At 34.8% G+C, this 17,796-nt stretch overlaps 1 protein-coding gene across 3 annotated transcripts in view; it reads left to right on the top strand.

Moving 5' to 3' along the window:
• FGFR1OP2 (FGFR1 oncogene partner 2) overlaps nt 1–16,599 on the top strand; it is a 30,900-nt gene extending 14,301 nt beyond the window's left edge. The window contains exons 2-8 of one of the 3 annotated variants that reach the window (XM_044228619.1): nt 1,110–1,189; nt 2,573–2,721; nt 5,724–5,841; nt 7,371–7,513; nt 9,848–9,961; nt 12,678–12,791; nt 14,599–16,599. In XM_044228619.1, the coding sequence (XP_044084554.1) occupies nt 2,587–2,721; nt 5,724–5,841; nt 7,371–7,513; nt 9,848–9,961; nt 12,678–12,791; nt 14,599–14,736 (762 nt within the window). In that variant the 5' untranslated portion in view covers nt 1,110–1,189; nt 2,573–2,586 and the 3' untranslated portion in view covers nt 14,737–16,599. The remainder of the gene's footprint in view (nt 1–1,109; nt 1,190–2,572; nt 2,722–5,723; nt 5,842–7,370; nt 7,514–9,847; nt 9,962–12,677; nt 12,792–14,598) is intronic. The other 2 variants (XM_044228618.1, XM_044228621.1) reach the window with 2 other exon arrangements.
• Nucleotides 16,600–17,796: the final 1,197 nt, after the last annotated feature.

Raw genomic sequence — 17,796 nt, 5'->3', positions numbered from 1 at the left:
TGTGATTGCTCTGAGGGAAAAAAGGATATCTTAGCTACTCAATTAAGGCATAGGATTTAATAAGCAGTGGCTCTTTGGTGTCATGTTGTGAAGTTAATATCCCCAGAACACAGCATAACTTTTTCGTATTTTAAAAAGAAAATCAGGATTACCTAAGAAGAATCCATCTAGATTCAGGGCTCTCTTCCAAATTAATCTGTCAGTCTCTGGATTCTTTTTTTTTTTTTTTAAGATTTTATTTATTTGTCAGAGAGAGACAGGGAGAGAGAGTGAGCACAGGCAGACAGAATGGCAGGCAGAGGCAGAGGGAGAAGCAGGCTCCCTGCCGAACAAGGAGCCCGATGTGGGACTCGATCCCAGGACGCTGGGATCATGACCTGAGCCGAGGCAGCTGCTTAACCAACTGAGCCACCCAGGCGTCCCCAGTCTCTGGATTCTTTTGCCTGGAGGAATCTAGGAGGTTATTTTTTTTTTCCTTCTACCCTCTTTTTTACGGGTGGGGGATGGAGGAGACCAAATTATGCATAATGCTTACCGAATTATGCGCAGTATAGTTTTTTAATGTCTGTATCACCTATAATCTAATCATATGTAGGAGCCTTACTGTATTCTATTTGGAAACAGATCCTGTGTATTCTATTTGTAGATGTTTTGTTACAGAGCATAAAGATGTATTCTTCAGGTAGTGGTCCCAATAATATTATTTACAGGCTGGGACCAGAGATTGTTAGAGGTTCTTAGTAGTTGAGTTGTTCTGTTAAGCCAAGATAAACTTTATGTTTTTTTAAAGTCTTCTACAGTTTTCTCTAGACTTTCAAAATTTTTTAATTATTTTCTTTCATTATTTGTTACAGCCAGTTACCTTTACTGTAAGACAAATGTGTCTTTATTTTTATTTATTTACTCATTTCAAGTCAATTTGCCCCCACTTCCCCTTCCCAGTTTTGTTTTTGTTTTTGTTTTTGTTTCTTTTTGGTGAGGGGGCTTTAAATAACTTCAGAATTTTACTCTGAAGGATCTGGTGTGTCATACTAGTGGGGTTAATGGGGAGATATGGTGGCTCCCATAATGAGTAAGAAATCTGTATTATTATCCATCTATAATTTTAGGTAATTCTCCTTGGAAGTTAAGAGAAAGGACAGGGCATTGTTGGAATCCAGTGTCTTCCTTGGAGCAGCATCTTAGACAGGTATTGGATACTTGTCCTTTTGTGTTTTAGCCAGTATGGGACAGCTGTAACTTTTGTGTTTTAGCCAGTATGGGATAGCTGTAACTTTAATGACCCCTTTGCTTACTTTTCAAGTACCTTTTTCTAAATCTCTCAAATCTTAGAACACAGGTCTTCTGGCTGTTTTATCTGGAGAGCCAGAATTATATTAATTTCTAGCTTGTTTAATTTTTAAAACTCTCTGGTAATGTCATATATTGAGTATTTTCTAAGTTGGCCCCTTTATATTTTAACTTATTCTAATTAAATCCTCTTATTCAGGTTTGAACTAGTATAGTAGAATCTAATAATCTTACATTTTGTAGAAAATTTCTGTCTTCCTAAAGCTGGTGAAATCCTTAATTATAGCCCTTGGCTTGGATCCATCACAGAGTTTTAATTTAACATCTGTAGACTTGGCTTCTGGCCTAGTAATTTTACTTCAGTAAAATAATTTACTAGTAATTTGACTTTACTTTTTGAGAAAGCTCTGAAGAAAGGATGCCTCATATAGAAGGTAAGATAAAACTTAGTATAAAGAGAAAAATTCAAAGATAGTAAGATTCAGAAGGTTAAAGTCTTTGAGAGAGATTATTTTAAAATTACAATTTTATTTTGAGGTCTCTGAATACTAAGTGAAGAAAGAAGCTAACTATTTCGTGTTTCATATTTTGCCTCCTAATTTTTTGAGCTTCTCTTAAACACATTATTTATTGATTTTAACGTATTGAAAATTTCCCATAATGGCTGGTATTCTAAGTCATATTTTTTTAACCATTTACTAAGGAAGCACAAGAGTTAGGATTATAGTAGTTCATACAAGAGGTAGTTCCTCCAAAAGAAGGACACTTTGACACAGCATGACACATACAGACCACCATGGGTGGTCAGTAAGTATGTATTGTGAATAGTGTCTCAGGTCACCTGACCAAGCAGAGGCTAGGAAAGATCTCATAGTTAGCAACTCACAAACATGGACCTCAGAGTATGAACTAATAAAGTAATCTTTTTGACAAATAGCAAGATAAGGGAGTGCTCTCATAAAGAGCACAATTTCTGTATAATATAAAATATATTCACTTAGTTTGTACTTTTTTCCCCCCACCATAAATTCAGGGAGTTCTAAATAAGCTCTGATTATGTCTGCAAATCATTTATATATGCTCTAATTTTTTTAGTATTATAAATTCACTTTCCAGCTTGGGCCATCCCAGCAGAAGCAAAACCACAAGTGTTCTTATGTGTTTTTCTGTGCAGTGAACAATCCTGTAACAAATGTAACTTAAGCATATCTATGTTAACATGAAACTAAAATAGTAAGATAATATGCTGGCTTCGTTTTGAATCTTGATTTTAATTTTACAGGTTTTCCTTTAGAAATGAGTTGCACAATTGAGAAGGCACTAGCTGATGCCAAAGCTCTTGTTGAAAGATTGAGAGATCATGACGATGCAGCAGAATCTCTGATTGAGCAAACCACAGCTCTCAATAAGCGAGTAGAAGCGATGAAGCAGGTTTGATTTTTCTTTCTTGTTGATTCCATTTTGAAAAAAGCAGTCAGACATTTATACATTGCTTGAATCATAAACTTCTGCTTAATTAATATTTTGTTATTTTCTTAATGTTCTATAAAACTTAAAAGTAGCCTGACTTTGGGGCACCTGGGTGGCTCAGTGGGTTAAGCCTCTGCCTTTGGCTCAGGTCATGATCCCAGAGTCCTGGGATTGAGCCCCGCATCAGGCTCTCTGCTCAGCGGGGAGCCTGCTTCCCTTCCTCTTTCTCTGCCTGCCTTTCTGCCTACTTGTGATCTCTGTCTGTCAAATTAATAAATTAAAAAATCTTTTAAAAAAATTAAAAATAAAGTAGCCTGACTTGTAGGTTTTAATTTTACTGTAGATTACCCTATAATTTTTTCAGTGTCCAAGTTATATATATATATATGTATGTATATTCTAAAAGCTGTATATTTGATTATTTGTTTTTTGGGCAGAGATATATCTGGTTTATACATTAAGCAGTTGTTGAATTTGTACTTCCTACCTTCATTTTCACTTAATGCTACCAATTAAGAAATGAAAAGGACTTCACTTCTTATTATCCCTATAATCCATAGAATATATGTAAGAACTTTCTTAAATAACTTGTATATAAGAACTTTCCAGTGATCCATGGAGTTTAGCTGCCATTTTAAAAGGCTCCTTCTGGGGCGCCTGGGTGGCTCAGTGGGTTAAGCTGCTGCCTTCGGCTCAGGTCATGATCTCAGGGTCCTGGGATCGAGTCCCGCATCGGGCTTTCTGCTCAGCAGGGAGCCTGCTTCCTCCTCTCTCTCTCTGCCTGCTTCTCTGCCTACTTGTGATCTCTGTCAAATAAATAAATAAATATATCTTTAAAAAAAAAGAAAAAAAAAGGCTCCTGATAAAAATTTTCAACTCAAAGAGAATTATACAATTTCTTGTATTTTGATGGTAATGAGTTGAGGGAAATGTATATTCATAGCCTTTCTTTTGAAACTCATCCATTTTGTAAAAGGAAGCCATCTGGGATACTGCTACTAGAAATAATGGAGCAAGTTTGCTTGTTTTGTTGCCCTAAACAGATTACATATCTCCCTAACTGTCCAGCTGGACTCATGTATTCCAAGGAGCATATATCTGAATTGAGTTGTAAAAACAAAGGAATATAACAGTTAAAGAACCAGAAATGTTATAACGAATAAATACATTACTGAGCGGCACACCAAAATGCCTTGAAAATGAAGTAGAACAATATTAAAGTTAGACTCACATTTATTTATAATTTTAATTATTTTGCACATGTTCTTTTACTATTGTTAATGAGATATAATTCACAATACCCATAAAATTAACCCTTTTGAAGGGCATAGTTCATTGGATTTTAGTACGTTCACAGGTTGTGTAACCATACTCACTAATTCTGGTACAGTGTCATTACCCCAAAAGGCTCGCCTCCATTAACGGATGTTCCCTAGCTCTCCCTTCCCTCAGCCCCTGGTACTAATCTATCTCTGTGGATTTGTCTCTTTTGGACATTTCATATAAATGGAATCTTAGGATGTGGCTTTTTGTAACTGGTTTTTTAATATAATGTTTTTGAGGTTCATCCATGTTGCAGCATGTTTTAAGTTTTTTATCCCTCTTTATTGCTGAATAATATTCCATCATAAGGACATAGTGCATTGTGTCTATCCATCAGTTGATGGACATTTGGATTGTTTCTATTGGGGGGCTATTATAAATAATACTCCTATGAATATTAGTGTATAAGTTCCTGTGTAGACATATATTTTCAGTTATCTTGGGTATATACCTGGGGGGTAGAATGAATGGGTCATATAATAGCTCTGAGTTTAACTTTTTGAAGATCTGCCTGACTTTTCCAAACAGCTACACCATTTTATATTCCACTGAACAGTACAATTACTTCACATTCTGTCCGACACTTTTTGTTATTTGACTTTTTGATTAAGATCATCCTAGTAGGGCACCTGAGTGGCTCAGTCGGTTAAGCACCTGCCTTTGGCTCAGGTCATGATGCCAGAGTCCTACGATCAAGCCCCGCATCGGGCTCTCTGCTCAGCAGGGAGCCTGCTTCTCTCTATCTCCCACTCCCCCTGCTTGTGTTCTGTTCCCTCTCTCGCTGTGTCTCTCTCTGTCAAATAAATAAATAAAATCTTTAAAAAAAAAAAATCATCCTAGTAGTTGTGAAGTGGTATCTTACTGTTCTATTGAGTTGCATTTCCCTAATGACTAGTAATATTAAACATCTTTTTATGTGTTTATTGGCCATTTGTAGACTTTCTCTAAAGAAATGTCTTGTCAGATCCCTTACCCACTTTTTTTCCAGCTCTATTGAGATAGAATTGACATATAACATTGTGTAAGCTTAAGGTGTACAAGATAATTTGATAACACATGTATATTGCAAGATGAGTACCACAATAAAGTTAGTTATCACCTGTGTCACCTCACATAATTACCTTGTGTGATGAAAACATTTAAAATCTACTCTTACTGATTTCTGAGTGTATAATACAGTATTGTTAACTATAGTCACCATGCTGTACATTAGATTCCCCAAAACTTACTCATCTTGTTTGCCTACTTTTTAATGTTATTATTATTAAATTAGAATTATTATTTTTGTTACTGAGAGTTGTAAGAATTCTTTATATATTCTGGATATTAGACCCTTATCAGATATGTATCTGAGATACATACTTTCAGATATTTTCTTTTTTTTTTTTTTTTTAAGATTTTATTTTATTTATTTGTCATAGAGAGAGAAGCGAGAGCAAGCATAGGCAGACAGAATGGCAGGCAAAGGCAGAGGGAGAAGCAGGCTCCCCGCCAAGCAAGGAGCCCGATGTGGGACTCGATCCCAGGACGCTGGGATCATGACCTGAGCCGAAGGCAGCCGCTTAACCAACTGAGCCACCCAGGCGTCCCTACTTTCAGATATTTTCTCTCCACATGTTCTTTTCTGATCTTTTCATTAGTATCAGGAAGAAATTCAAGAACTTAATGAAGTTGCAAGGCATCGGCCACGGTCCACATTAGTTATGGGAATCCAGCAAGAAAACAGACAAATCAGAGAACTGCAACAAGAGAACAAAGGTAAGATACATAATCTTAAAAAACAAAGGAGTTTGACAATGAAAGTTGAGAACCAAGAATGTTACAATGAATTATGTTGCTAAGGGGCTTATCAGAATGCTTTGAGAATAAAGGAGTGGGCTTTAAAGTTAGTTCACATTTATTTAAAAAAAATAATTTTTCATTTCTTTTGCACAAGTTCTTTTATTACTGTTATTGAGATGTTTCACATACCATAAAATATACCCTTTTGAAGGGCACAGTTCATTGGATTTTAGTTAAAATTGAATTTAGTTAAAATTAAAAGAGCTGTAGGGGGTGCCTGGGTGGCTCAGTAGGTTAAAGCCTCTGCTTTCGGCTCAGGTCATGATCCCAGGGTCCCGGGATCCAGCCCCACATCGGGCTCTCTGCTCTGCCGGGATCCTGCTTCCCCCTCTCTCTCTGTCTGCCTCTCTGCCTACTTGTGATCTCTGTCTGTCAAAAAAAAAAATCTTTTTAAAAAAAAATTAAAAGAGCTATAATATACAACTGGACTCTTAACTTGGGACCAATTCATATTTTCAAAAATGGGGAAATGGCCAACTAAATTTTCTTTTTGGTATTCTCATTTCTGATCCATATGCCCCAACCATAATGTATTCATCATTATCCTTTACTACATATGAATGTCTACCTTGTGTGGAGTCATCTTAGATTCTTAGCCTCAATATCCAGTTTATGCCATTGTTATTACCTATGAAGTAACTCCCTTTCCTTCTCTTCTCTACTTCAGTCCCTTGCTTTGGTGTTCAAAGTCTCTTGCCTGATCTGTCCTAATTGGCCTCTGTGATTTGAATCTCTTTTCCCCCTTCAGTCTTTGTACAACACAGGCATCAGATTCATTTTTCAAAGATATATCTGGTTGTTATTTTTTTGCTTTAGAACCTTCATTGTAAACTTATTTCCTTATCCAGAGCTTTCAACATCAACTCGAGGCCTCTTTCTCTGTCTTCTTCCCATACCTCTTTTCTCCATGAGACCTTTGTTCTTGCTGCCCCGCACTAGTTCCTGAACACAAAACCCACTTTCATGCCTCCTTGCATAGAATGCCCTTCCCTTTTTCATCTTTAGACATCCAAGATCATCTCAATAATATGAAACTCACCAGTTTCTGCTCACAGACTTTGTTTATATATATTTGGGTAGAGCTCTACTCTGTACTTTACACGTTGTATTATAATTATTTATGTATTTGCTTTCTCCTCTAGACTCTGATCTCCATGGTCTTTTGTGTATTCCTAATATAGAGCATTATCTGATACTTAATTATTACTCAGTAAATATTTGTTGAAATGATTCTTTAAAACTAAGCTTTAAATGGTCATTTTAAAAACTAATAAGGGACTCCCATTTGGTGTGCTTGCTTTATGGCAAGATTTTTACACATTTTCTTTTCAAAACACCCTCTTTCTAAGTTGCTTTTTTGGTAAATATAGTGGAGAAAAGACTATTGTGTACATCTTTAACTCAGGTTTGAGTAAAATATACTCTTGTTCTTGTGATTCTGATAGAATTACGTACATCCCTGGAAGAACATCAGTCTGCCTTGGAACTTATAATGAGCAAGTATCGAGAGCAAATGTTTAGACTGCTAATGGCCAGCAAAAAAGATGATCCGGGTATAATAACGAAGTTAAAAGAACAGCACTCCAAGGTAATCCATTTTATAAGTATAATTTGAAATGAAAAAGAAGCATAAATGGTTAACTTGTGTTGAGATTTTTTTTTAATCACAGGTATATAACATACTGAATATTTCATCTTTCTGATATTTTCTGCTTTTCCTCATTTTTGTCACTTATTATTACATATTTTGTTTGATTTACTCTCTTAACTCATATTGTTCCCAGTAGCTTTAACATATTTTCAAAAATAAACTTTATTTGGGAAGTAAAGGTAAGTATATTAAAAAATATTTTTATAAGCTTATCTGCTTTTAAGAAATAGTTCTTCTAATTTGTGTATTGACATTTGTTGCAAAAACAAAAATTGAAATGCTGAAAAACGTTTTCAGAAATCTGAAGCCAGCTGAAGGTAGATCTGTTTTTCTTAAAACTGTTTTCTGAATGAGGCTAATTAATCCAGACTGTAAATTATACTGATCATGATGGAAAAACCATGGTGGGGGTGGTGCAAGGAGGAAAAGAGCCAACATATTAAGATTTGACCCCACCCCCATTCCCCAATCACATATCATTTAACACCATTTTTAGAGATAGAGCTAAACGGGTTAGAAATTGGTTTTTTCCTCCTCTGTTCATTTCACTTATTGACATCCCTGTGTCTCTTTCCTTTGTGTATGTCCCTTTGTTTATTAGCAACTGCTATGAAGACAAGTAGAATAATTCCTTCCTATTTACATTTTAAGCTGATTTTAACTGCTGCTGTGAATAAAAATATTAGAATATTGTGATTTCTAGTTATACCTGTATTGGATAATGATGAGCTAACTATTATTAGTTAAAACTAACATTATGTAAGAAATATTGTTTTAAGACATGCATTTATCTTTCTCAATAACTGAAACTCATTTTAGAATCCTTAAAATAATTCTCCCATATTGGTGCTTGTAGGTATTTTTAAGTTATAAATTATTCTATTAAAATTAATACCTAGTAAATAGATCTTTGTGTGACAAGTTTTCATATTAAGAGAATTAGTAATAGATACTCTTGTGTCAATTTTATAATAAATTAATAAATATGGGTTTAATGTTATCTAATTAAACTATTCATCTTCTAACCAGAAGGAAGAATCTTGGATGTTTAAGTGGCAATCTTTTGAATATAAATTTATCTATCTTTAATGAGATCTTTATAAAAACAAAAATTTAAATGTATAACTTGAGTGTTTCTTTTAAAGGTACAAAGATGAATTGACTGAAATTGTTGGTAAAATAAATATAATCATGAGAAATTACAAAAGGCCCTTATGTTTAAAACCTAAGAAATTTGTTAAGATCTAAAGAGAATGCTCTACTAAAGAATGTTTAGCATGAGATACTGCAGGTTGCTAGTTCCATCTGGTAGCAGCTATTCCAAAAGTAAATATTTTCTAGAACACATTAGATTTTACCATTCACTAGTGCAGTGTTATTAATTAGGAAAGTTAAACATTTCTTAAGATAACTGTAGACCATCTTTTATTATGTAGATTGAATTCATCTGAGTGCTGATCCTTCCATAAAATGACTGTTCAGTGACTTGTATGTTAATTCCAACTAATACATATTAATGTTTGTGATTTTGATTTTTCCCAAAAAGGAGACACTTCAACTCAATTAAACAAACACTTATTAACACTTGTCCTGGCTTAGTTATTATAATAAGATGAATAAATAATAAGTTCCATCACTCTGCCATAAGAGCTTAGAGTATAAAGGGAAATACAAACAGAATATATAAGGTAGGATGTGATGAATCCTAAAATAGAGATATGATTTAATACAGGAGTACTAATGGAGCAAGATTAGTTCTCATGAAGATAATCTGGGAAGGTGTCAAGAAAGACAAATTCATCCAAGTCTAGCCTTGAATTAATTATTGGGGTGGAAGGGTCAACAAGCAGAAGTGGGTGAGCAGAGAAACTTGTATGATAAACGTGCAGAAATATTCCAAGATGTGTTTAGGTGTTGATACTCTGATGAGCCTAAACACAAAAAAATTTTATAATGCATTTAGGGGTAATAAGCAGAGTTACACATAACAGCATTTTGGCATAAGAGACCATTTTAAGACCAACTGTAGTACAGAATTTTACCCTCACTTAGAAGTTTTTGAGTACAGACTGGAAAATCAATAAAAAGTTTGAGAAGAACTCATTTTTTCCAAATACTAATTTTTACATTATTTTTGAACAGATGCCTTTTTGGAAATCTTAAAAAAACAAACATTTCAAACAGTTGGCTAACACGCATGAACTAACACTCATTCAGTTTTTAAATTACGGATAATATCCGTATTAACATTATAATGACTCTATACTACAGATTGACATGGTACATCGTAACAGCTCCGAAGGATTGTTCCTTGATGCATCTCGACACATCTTTGAAGCATCTCAACATGGACTGGAGAGGAGGCACTTGGAAGCAAATCAGAATGTACACTAAATAAAACAGTCAACTTTTGGGGTGTGGATGGAAGGGGGGAGGTCCATTTAAAACATTCTTTGACATTGAATTTTCCTGCCAGTTTAAATCAGCAAATAAATGAAATTGCCTTAAATATATATATACTGTGCTTTTGATAGCCATGCAAAAATATTCAGTGTAGAAACTTTAAATCTGTCATTAATTCCCTTTGTATCATACACAGCCTGTTAGATAATGGCAGGCTTTAAAGGTTGTTCAAGCCAGATTTTCATTTTGTTGCTGCAGAATTTTGTAAACAGCTACCCTCTTTGTGGACATCAAAGTATTTTCTTGGAAGTCATTTTAATCTGATTTCATAGAAGTTTTGTTCGAACTATTAAAGGAACAGTTTTAACTCAGATTTGTAATAGTTTGTAGTTCTTTAGTTTGAGTTCTCAATAACCTAAAGATGCCTTTGTTTAGGTTTCATACTATATGTATATGTATATGTATATGTATATGTATATGTTAGTAATATATGCTACATTGTCTTTTTTGTTTTAATTATTGTGGCAGGTCTTTATTGGGCAAATTTGAAATAACGCTAAACAAAAGTTATAAATGAAAGGCATTTCAAGAAAGTTCAAGGATTGTATTACTGACAGTTCAAGGATTATGTTACTGACTCTTCTTGCTTTTCAGACAGTTTTGAAAGCACAGCTCTTAGCCTCTGTGTTCACTAAAAGACCTAGGATACTTCCCTAAAGATTTTATTGTAATAAATGAACCCTCCGTGAACTGGGCCTATAAAACTGTTCTGTTTGAAATCTTGGTGGTTTTTTTTTTCTCATGATTTAATTAGAACAGACTCTGTCCTGAAAAAATTAGTGGAATCTCATTTTCTTCCATTTTAAAGGCAAAGAATTATTTGCTTCCTGTACAGCCTTTTACTTAAAGGACACTAAATGATAAACTGAAGAAAATGTTGGTATTCAGAATTTTTACTCATCATCCTCAGTTGCTACAGTTGTCTGTTCTGTACTTAAAGCTTGTTTTTAAACATTATGCTCCCTTTCCAGAGAGATAGATTTTAATAATTTTTTTAAAAAACTATTTCAGAATATGATAGATGTTTGTCTTGATATTATTGTTGCTACCATAATCTAATCCAGGACTGTCCAGTAGTACTTCCTGAAATGATGGAAATGTTCTTTATCTGTGCTATTCAACATGGAAGCCATCAGTGCCACTTGGCTATTGAGCACTTAAAGTGTCACTAGTGCAACTCAGGGACTGAATTAACTTTTTTAAAAGGTGTTTAATTTTAATTGACATTTACATAGCATCATATTGGGTAGTGCAGATTAGTCCTTTTGTTTTGCCTTTCTGCATACTAGCATTGTATAGGTGTCCCCATTAAAATAATTTAAGGATCTGCATTTTTGTTGGTTAGAATGTACTAAATGTGTGGTTTGCTAAAGATACTATTTGTTCTCCATATTTTTCCACAGTTTACTAGTTTTGTAAGTTTTGGAGGTCCTTTCCAAATCCTTTTTACAAGTCAGATATATACAATTTAAGAGACAAGGTTTTGGGGGGAGATTTTAGCTTTTGAGTTTGACCTTAATATAATAAAAATCAGGGGCACCTGGGTGGCTCAGTGGGTTAAGCCGCTGCCTTCGGCTCAGGTCATGATCTCAGGGTCCTGGGATCAAGTCCCGCATTGGGCTCTCTGCTCAGCAGGGAGCCTGCTTCCTCCTCTCTCTCTCTGCCTGCCTCTCTGCCTACTTGTAATCTCTCTCTGTCAAATGAATAAATAAAATCTTTAAAAAAAAAAAATATAATAAAAATCACCCCAACTGCCAGTGAACAATGGTCTTAGAAGCTATTTGTTGAAAAAATTATTATTCTCAAGTTTCTGTTGATTTTTAAACCTCATGTCTGTCTCTTTCACTTGACTCTAAGCTCCTTGAAATCAGGGAACATGTCTTGATAGGTTTCCTATTCCCATTGCTTAGCACGGTGCCTGGCATATCGTAGGTGTGCAAAAAGTAATAATAGCATGAGATTGGAAGAAATTTGTACTACCTGCTACACCAAATAAATGTGGCCATTTTATACCTAAGTGATATTTGAACAGTTTACAAAGAAGGACATTTAATATTTTAATACTCAAAAGCAGACTTCTGTTCATTTTATTCAATATTTATTATCCATTTTGTACCAGACACGGGCAAATATAAACAAGATACAGTTCCTGCTCTCAAGGAAGATTATAATCTGGAAAAGTTTCTAGGTTGGATTGAGATCAGTTTTTAGACATGGATAATACAGAAAAGACTTGTGAATCATGAAGATGTTAGGGGTAAAGAGATCAAATATGTCAATTTTTGTCTTCCCCATTACTTTAATTAGTACTATATGTAGGTATAAAAAAGGAAAAGTTGTTGATCGTTTGTAGGGTGAGAGGAATGTGAAATATGAGTACACTTCTTCTTGCTAGTGGGTTTAGTTATATTGTGGTGTTTATCCTTACTTGTAGCCCTGACAAAACTCTGATTTCAAAAGCACATTCATGGTCAGTCAACTTTCTGGTAAAACTGGTTTATAAAGTACCTTCATGTTAAATGGCAATGTAAGAGTATTACATCCATATTAAGTGGCAATGCAGACTTTTTAAAAAGGAGAGGACCCAAAAATAAAACTAAAGTATTTCACTGATTTGCAACTCCCATCTCTTTTTCAGGAATTACAAGCACATGTTGATCAGATAACGGAAATGGCAGCAGTAATGAGGAAAGCTATTGAAATTGACGAGCAACAGGGTTGCAAGGAACAGGAGCGAATATTTCAACTTGAAGTAAGTTTTAAATTGCAAATGTGGGTAAAAACTGTCCATACAAAGATTTATGCCAGAAAATACATCCCATTTAAAAATATATGTATACACTTCTGTGGAAAACTGGCAATGTTCTCTTTCTTAACCTGGATACTGGTTATATGGGCATATGATGCAAGACCATTTCCATAGTAATAGAAGAGTCCAGGATCAGTAAAGCAGTATTTGAGAACATTGATGTTTTGATCCTATGTTGCTTCCTGTTACTGGGTGAATATGCTTTTTAATTTAGTAATTTAAAAAATTTCTTCATTCTGTTGGAAATGATGATGATGCAGGAAAAGTTTTTTTAAACCACGGATATTCTTAGGGCACTTGTATTTTTCTGAGGAATATAAGCTTTTCCGTCCTTTATTTGTGGCAGCAAAAGCATCATTGTTGAATAATTCAGATCAGTAGAACAGACTTTTATACTTTATTCATTTTTTAAAGATTTTTTTTATTTGACAGAGAGAGGGGGAATACAAGCAGGGGGAATGGGAGAGGGAGAAGTAAGCTTCCCGCCAAGCAGGGAGTCCAACGTGGGGCTCGATCCTAGGACTCTGGGATTATGACCTGCGCCAGCAGCAAATGCCCAACAACTAAGCCAGCCAGGTGCCCCAACTTTTATGTTTTAAAAGTTTCATTTTGAAATCATAATGGAGATACTTTTGGTTATTGAGAACCTAAAGTGATTTCTGTCTCTAAGCATTCTTTAAACAGGGTTAAGCAAACTTTTTCAGTAAAGGACCAGATAGGATATAATTTAGGCTTTGCAAACCAAACATTCTGTTGGAACTACTCAGCTCTGCCATTGTAACACAAAGCAGCAATATACACAAAAAAGACTGAGTTTACCTATGTTCCTGTAAAGTTTAATTTAAAAACAACAGACCTCGGGGCGCCTGGGTGGCTCAGTGGGTTAAGCCGCTGCCTTCGGCTCAGGTCATGATTTCAGGATCCTGGGATCGAGTCCCACGTCGGGCTCTCTGCTCAGCAGGGAGCCTGCTTCCTCTCTCTCTCTCTCTCTGCCTGCCTCTCTGCCTACTTGTGATCTCTCTCTGTCAAATAAATAAATAAAATCTTTTTAAAAAAAAAAAAAAAAACAGACCTCAAGCCAGGCTGTATGTAGTTTGCTGATCCCTGCTTTGTACCAGTAAAATTTAGAAAGTTTGAAGACAAAATGGTTGAGAATTACAAATGATATTTTTAAATGTCTGCTTATTTCTTACAGTAACTAATCTGGGGGGGAGGTGGTAGTTATTAGTGCTAGATCTGGTGACTTGCCTTCTTGAAAAATATCCCAATTCACTCAGCCAACCCTGCTGCTTTCAAATTAGAGGAAAGAAAACAAACCAGACCAGATGGCTTGTCCTGTATTCCATGCTTTCATGGAAAGGAGTAAAAGGACTAAAGTACTAAGAGGTCCTAGTCCCAGGGTATTATTCACAGGCTTTGCTGAGTTTATAGAAATATAAACCTAGATGTTATTTTCTTCATCTATACTATGACTTTAAAATAAGGCAATTTCTCAGGTTCCATCTATAATCAGAGCTGCTTAAAAAAGAAGGCTTTGCACTGGTGGAAAACACTGAGCACAGTTCCTGTATCTTTAAAAAAAAAAGTATTCTTTGGATTCAAGTTGTCAACTTCAACTGCATATATCATTTAGTGTATGTCTGCCAATGATAGAACCTTCTGTCATACCTTCATATGTTTGGCTTAAGATATGTTTGTATTCTCAGGGCTGTCCTGCTGACTGCATCTTTGTTTTTTTGCCCTCTTTTAGCAAGAAAACAAAGGCTTGAGAGAGATCCTTCAAATAACTCGAGAATCATTTCTGAACCTTAGGAAGGATGATATGTCTGAAAGTTCATCTTTGTCAGCATTAGTGACCAATAGTGACCTGAGTCTGAGGAAGAGCTGAAGAGCCTGTAAGTGTGTGAGCTTCTTACAAGGCTCTAAATGGTCACCAGGACTGGTCTACTAAAGTGAATGAATTAACAGAAAAATCTGTCTCAAGCTACCCTTTGCTTTTTTTTTTTTCTACAGTATGTACAGTGCACTGGCAATGATAATTCTTGAGATAGCAACAAAAAAATGCATAGTTAATGGTCATAGACTTTATTCCAAAATAAAATTTAAAATAGAAACTTTGTTAATGGATGAACAAACTAAAGATTTTCTGAGTGCTAAACTGTCAAGAGCTTCGAGCAGCGCAGGTGGCATTCTGGATGACACTTGGGTAAGCCCGACTATCCCCAGTAAATGTTTGGGAGTTCATGAAATTATTCACATTTTGCCACAGTTTTATGAAGAAAGATTGTCATACTAAATTTTATTTCTCCTCCTTGTATGGCATCGGAGTTAAGAGAGAGCTTTACGTACCATGAGACTTCAGCTTTAATGATTGCCTGTCTACCTTCCCAGAAATGTAAATTTTTGTCAAAGAAAATTCAGTTAGCAAGGCCATAAGAATGTTTTATGTGCACCATAAACAAGAGGTGATTTCATTTTAGCTAACTTGCCATAGTTAAAATAGCTAACAATTGTCCATAAGTTCCTTAAGTATAGGAAATATTTCAGGAATGAAAGAGAAAGAATATTACTTTCTAAGAAAGAAGATCTTAGACATATTAGTAGGTTAAACTACTCCTTTGAAAGATTTAAGTTTTGGTTCTAAATCAGTAATGAAGATGAGATTTTTCTCTTCTCTGGTTGATCTTAAGGATATTATGTAGCTCTTAGCTGAAAGAGTTGAAATGTTTGATACAGCATAGGTAAGGTAATTTCAGAGTAAATTAAGAATTGTTCTGCCTCACTGAACCCTTTTTTAAAAGTTTTTTTTTTTTTTAAGTATTCTTAAGAGATACAGAAAGTAAGTTAAAATTTCAAAAAAAAAATTGTTTTCTGGATCTATTCTTAACCTCTATTTGGTCCTCATAACCTGTAAGATTTTTCTTATAACCGCTCAAAGGGGGGTGAGGGGAAGGAAGTCTATGGATTTATAAGTATTTTATTTTTTACAAAATATATATCCAGTATGTAAATTTTTAAAAGCCACTAGACATAAATGTACTTTAACATGAGTTGAAATCTAAATTTTTCTTATTTTGTGATTATAGAATAAAAAGGATAAAAGAAAAATGTCACATATGATTAAATATATTCATTTATATTAAAATTAGCACAATAGAAAATTCCACTTTGGGGTATATAATTTGTTAAGGAAATACTCACATGGTAATTTTTGTGTATAATTTCATATATTGATAAAATTGAAAACTACTTTTCACCTTGGAATTTTCTATCCTAAGTTTGGGGTGAGTAGGGTCGATGGGGCTGACTGAAAAGGGCTAATGGCCCAAACATTGAACAGATTCTCAGAGGCCTTAATTGATATTTTATAAATGACAGTTTTTATTTTAAACTTTTCTGTTGGTTTTGGGGTAAGTATCTGTTAATTTGGTGACACATTCATTCATACAGTTTTTATCCCAAGTCAGAATTAAAATAAGCTACACAGTTGAGATTAAGTCTGAGGCAATTCATTGAGGCAGCTCTGTTACAAAATGTTACTTGATAGTTATTTTTATAAATAAGTTAATTTATTCTTGGTCTTCTTACTTGGATATAATTTTAAGATCTTGGTGTTTAAAGACATTTACTTCACTATATAGCAACAGTTTTCCATCCATATCTTTTTTTAAAGTAAAACCTTAAATTTATGTCTGAGAGTGTGTACTGCATAGGAGCCATTTTATTAATAAAGACAAACAGTTGAAATTGATATGGTCTCCAAGTTAATTTGAGAACAATGATTACATTTATCCTTACATACAGGTTTTTTTAGTGGCATCTCATCTCTTACCACAAAGCTAGTACTTAGCAACAACTTACACCTGTATTTCTTAGGAATTGGCCTGCAACTTATTCCTTATCCTGCAAGCCTTTTTATTGTATGTGGTGGGTTTAAGAGTGTCCCTTCAAAGGTATGTCCAGTCCTGGTTCTGATCTTCTGTACCTGTGAATATGACCATAAATTAAGTTTTTGAAAATTTAAGGATCTTGGGATAAAACCATCCTGGATTTAGGATGGGCCCTATATCCAATGACTGGTGTCCTTATAAGAGACAAGGATATTTCAAACAGACACATGAGGAGAAAGCCATGTGAAGACAGGCGGGGAGTTATGTAAGCCTTGGGGCCACACCGTACCACCAGAAGCCAGGAGAAAGGTATGGAATGCATTGTCCCTCAGAGCCTCCAGAAGGGGCCAGCCCTACTTGATTTCAGACTTCTGGCCTTCTTAATTTTTCAGAATTGTGAACCACCCCATATGGTGATTTGTTATGGCAACTCTAAAAAACAATATCTATTTATCATCTATCCACTACTATTCTAAAAAACCAATTATATACAACCTTACAGATGAAGTATTATCTACTCAAATTGATCTCCTTTATATAAGGATGACTTACAAAGTATTTTATTTCTAAATTGCCTCAATGATTGGAAGATCGTAGATCATTAACTCATTTGGTGATCTCTATCTTTTCTGACAGTCAGAGTAAAATAGGAGTCAGTTTTTCATTAAACAGCGGTGAAGAAGAATTTCTAATTGGAAGGGGCTTTCTTTTTACCTCTGTGGCTGCTTTTGTTCTTTCTTCTGACTTAAAATTAGAGAGCCCCAGGGCTCAGTCCCTATTTCTACTCTATTCCTACTCACTTCCTTGGTGATCTCATCCAATCTCATGACTTTAAATACCACCTGTAATGCTGATGACTCCCAGCTTTACAGCTCTCATGAAACCTCTCATTAACTCCAAGACTCCTTCAAGTGTAACTATCAAAAGAGAGATCTCAGACTCAACATGCTCAAAGCAGTCTCACTGTCCAGCCATCTCAGCTTATGATAACTTCATCTTTTCAGCCGAAAACCTTGGTGGCATCTTTGTCTCTACTTCCTGTTCTATTTTACACCCAA

The sequence above is a fragment of the Neovison vison genome, chromosome 12 (genome assembly GCF_020171115.1).
Source record: "Neovison vison isolate M4711 chromosome 12, ASM_NN_V1, whole genome shotgun sequence".
Lineage (NCBI taxonomy): Eukaryota > Metazoa > Chordata > Mammalia > Carnivora > Mustelidae > Neogale > Neogale vison.
This window is presented reverse-complemented; position numbering and strand designations above follow the sequence as displayed.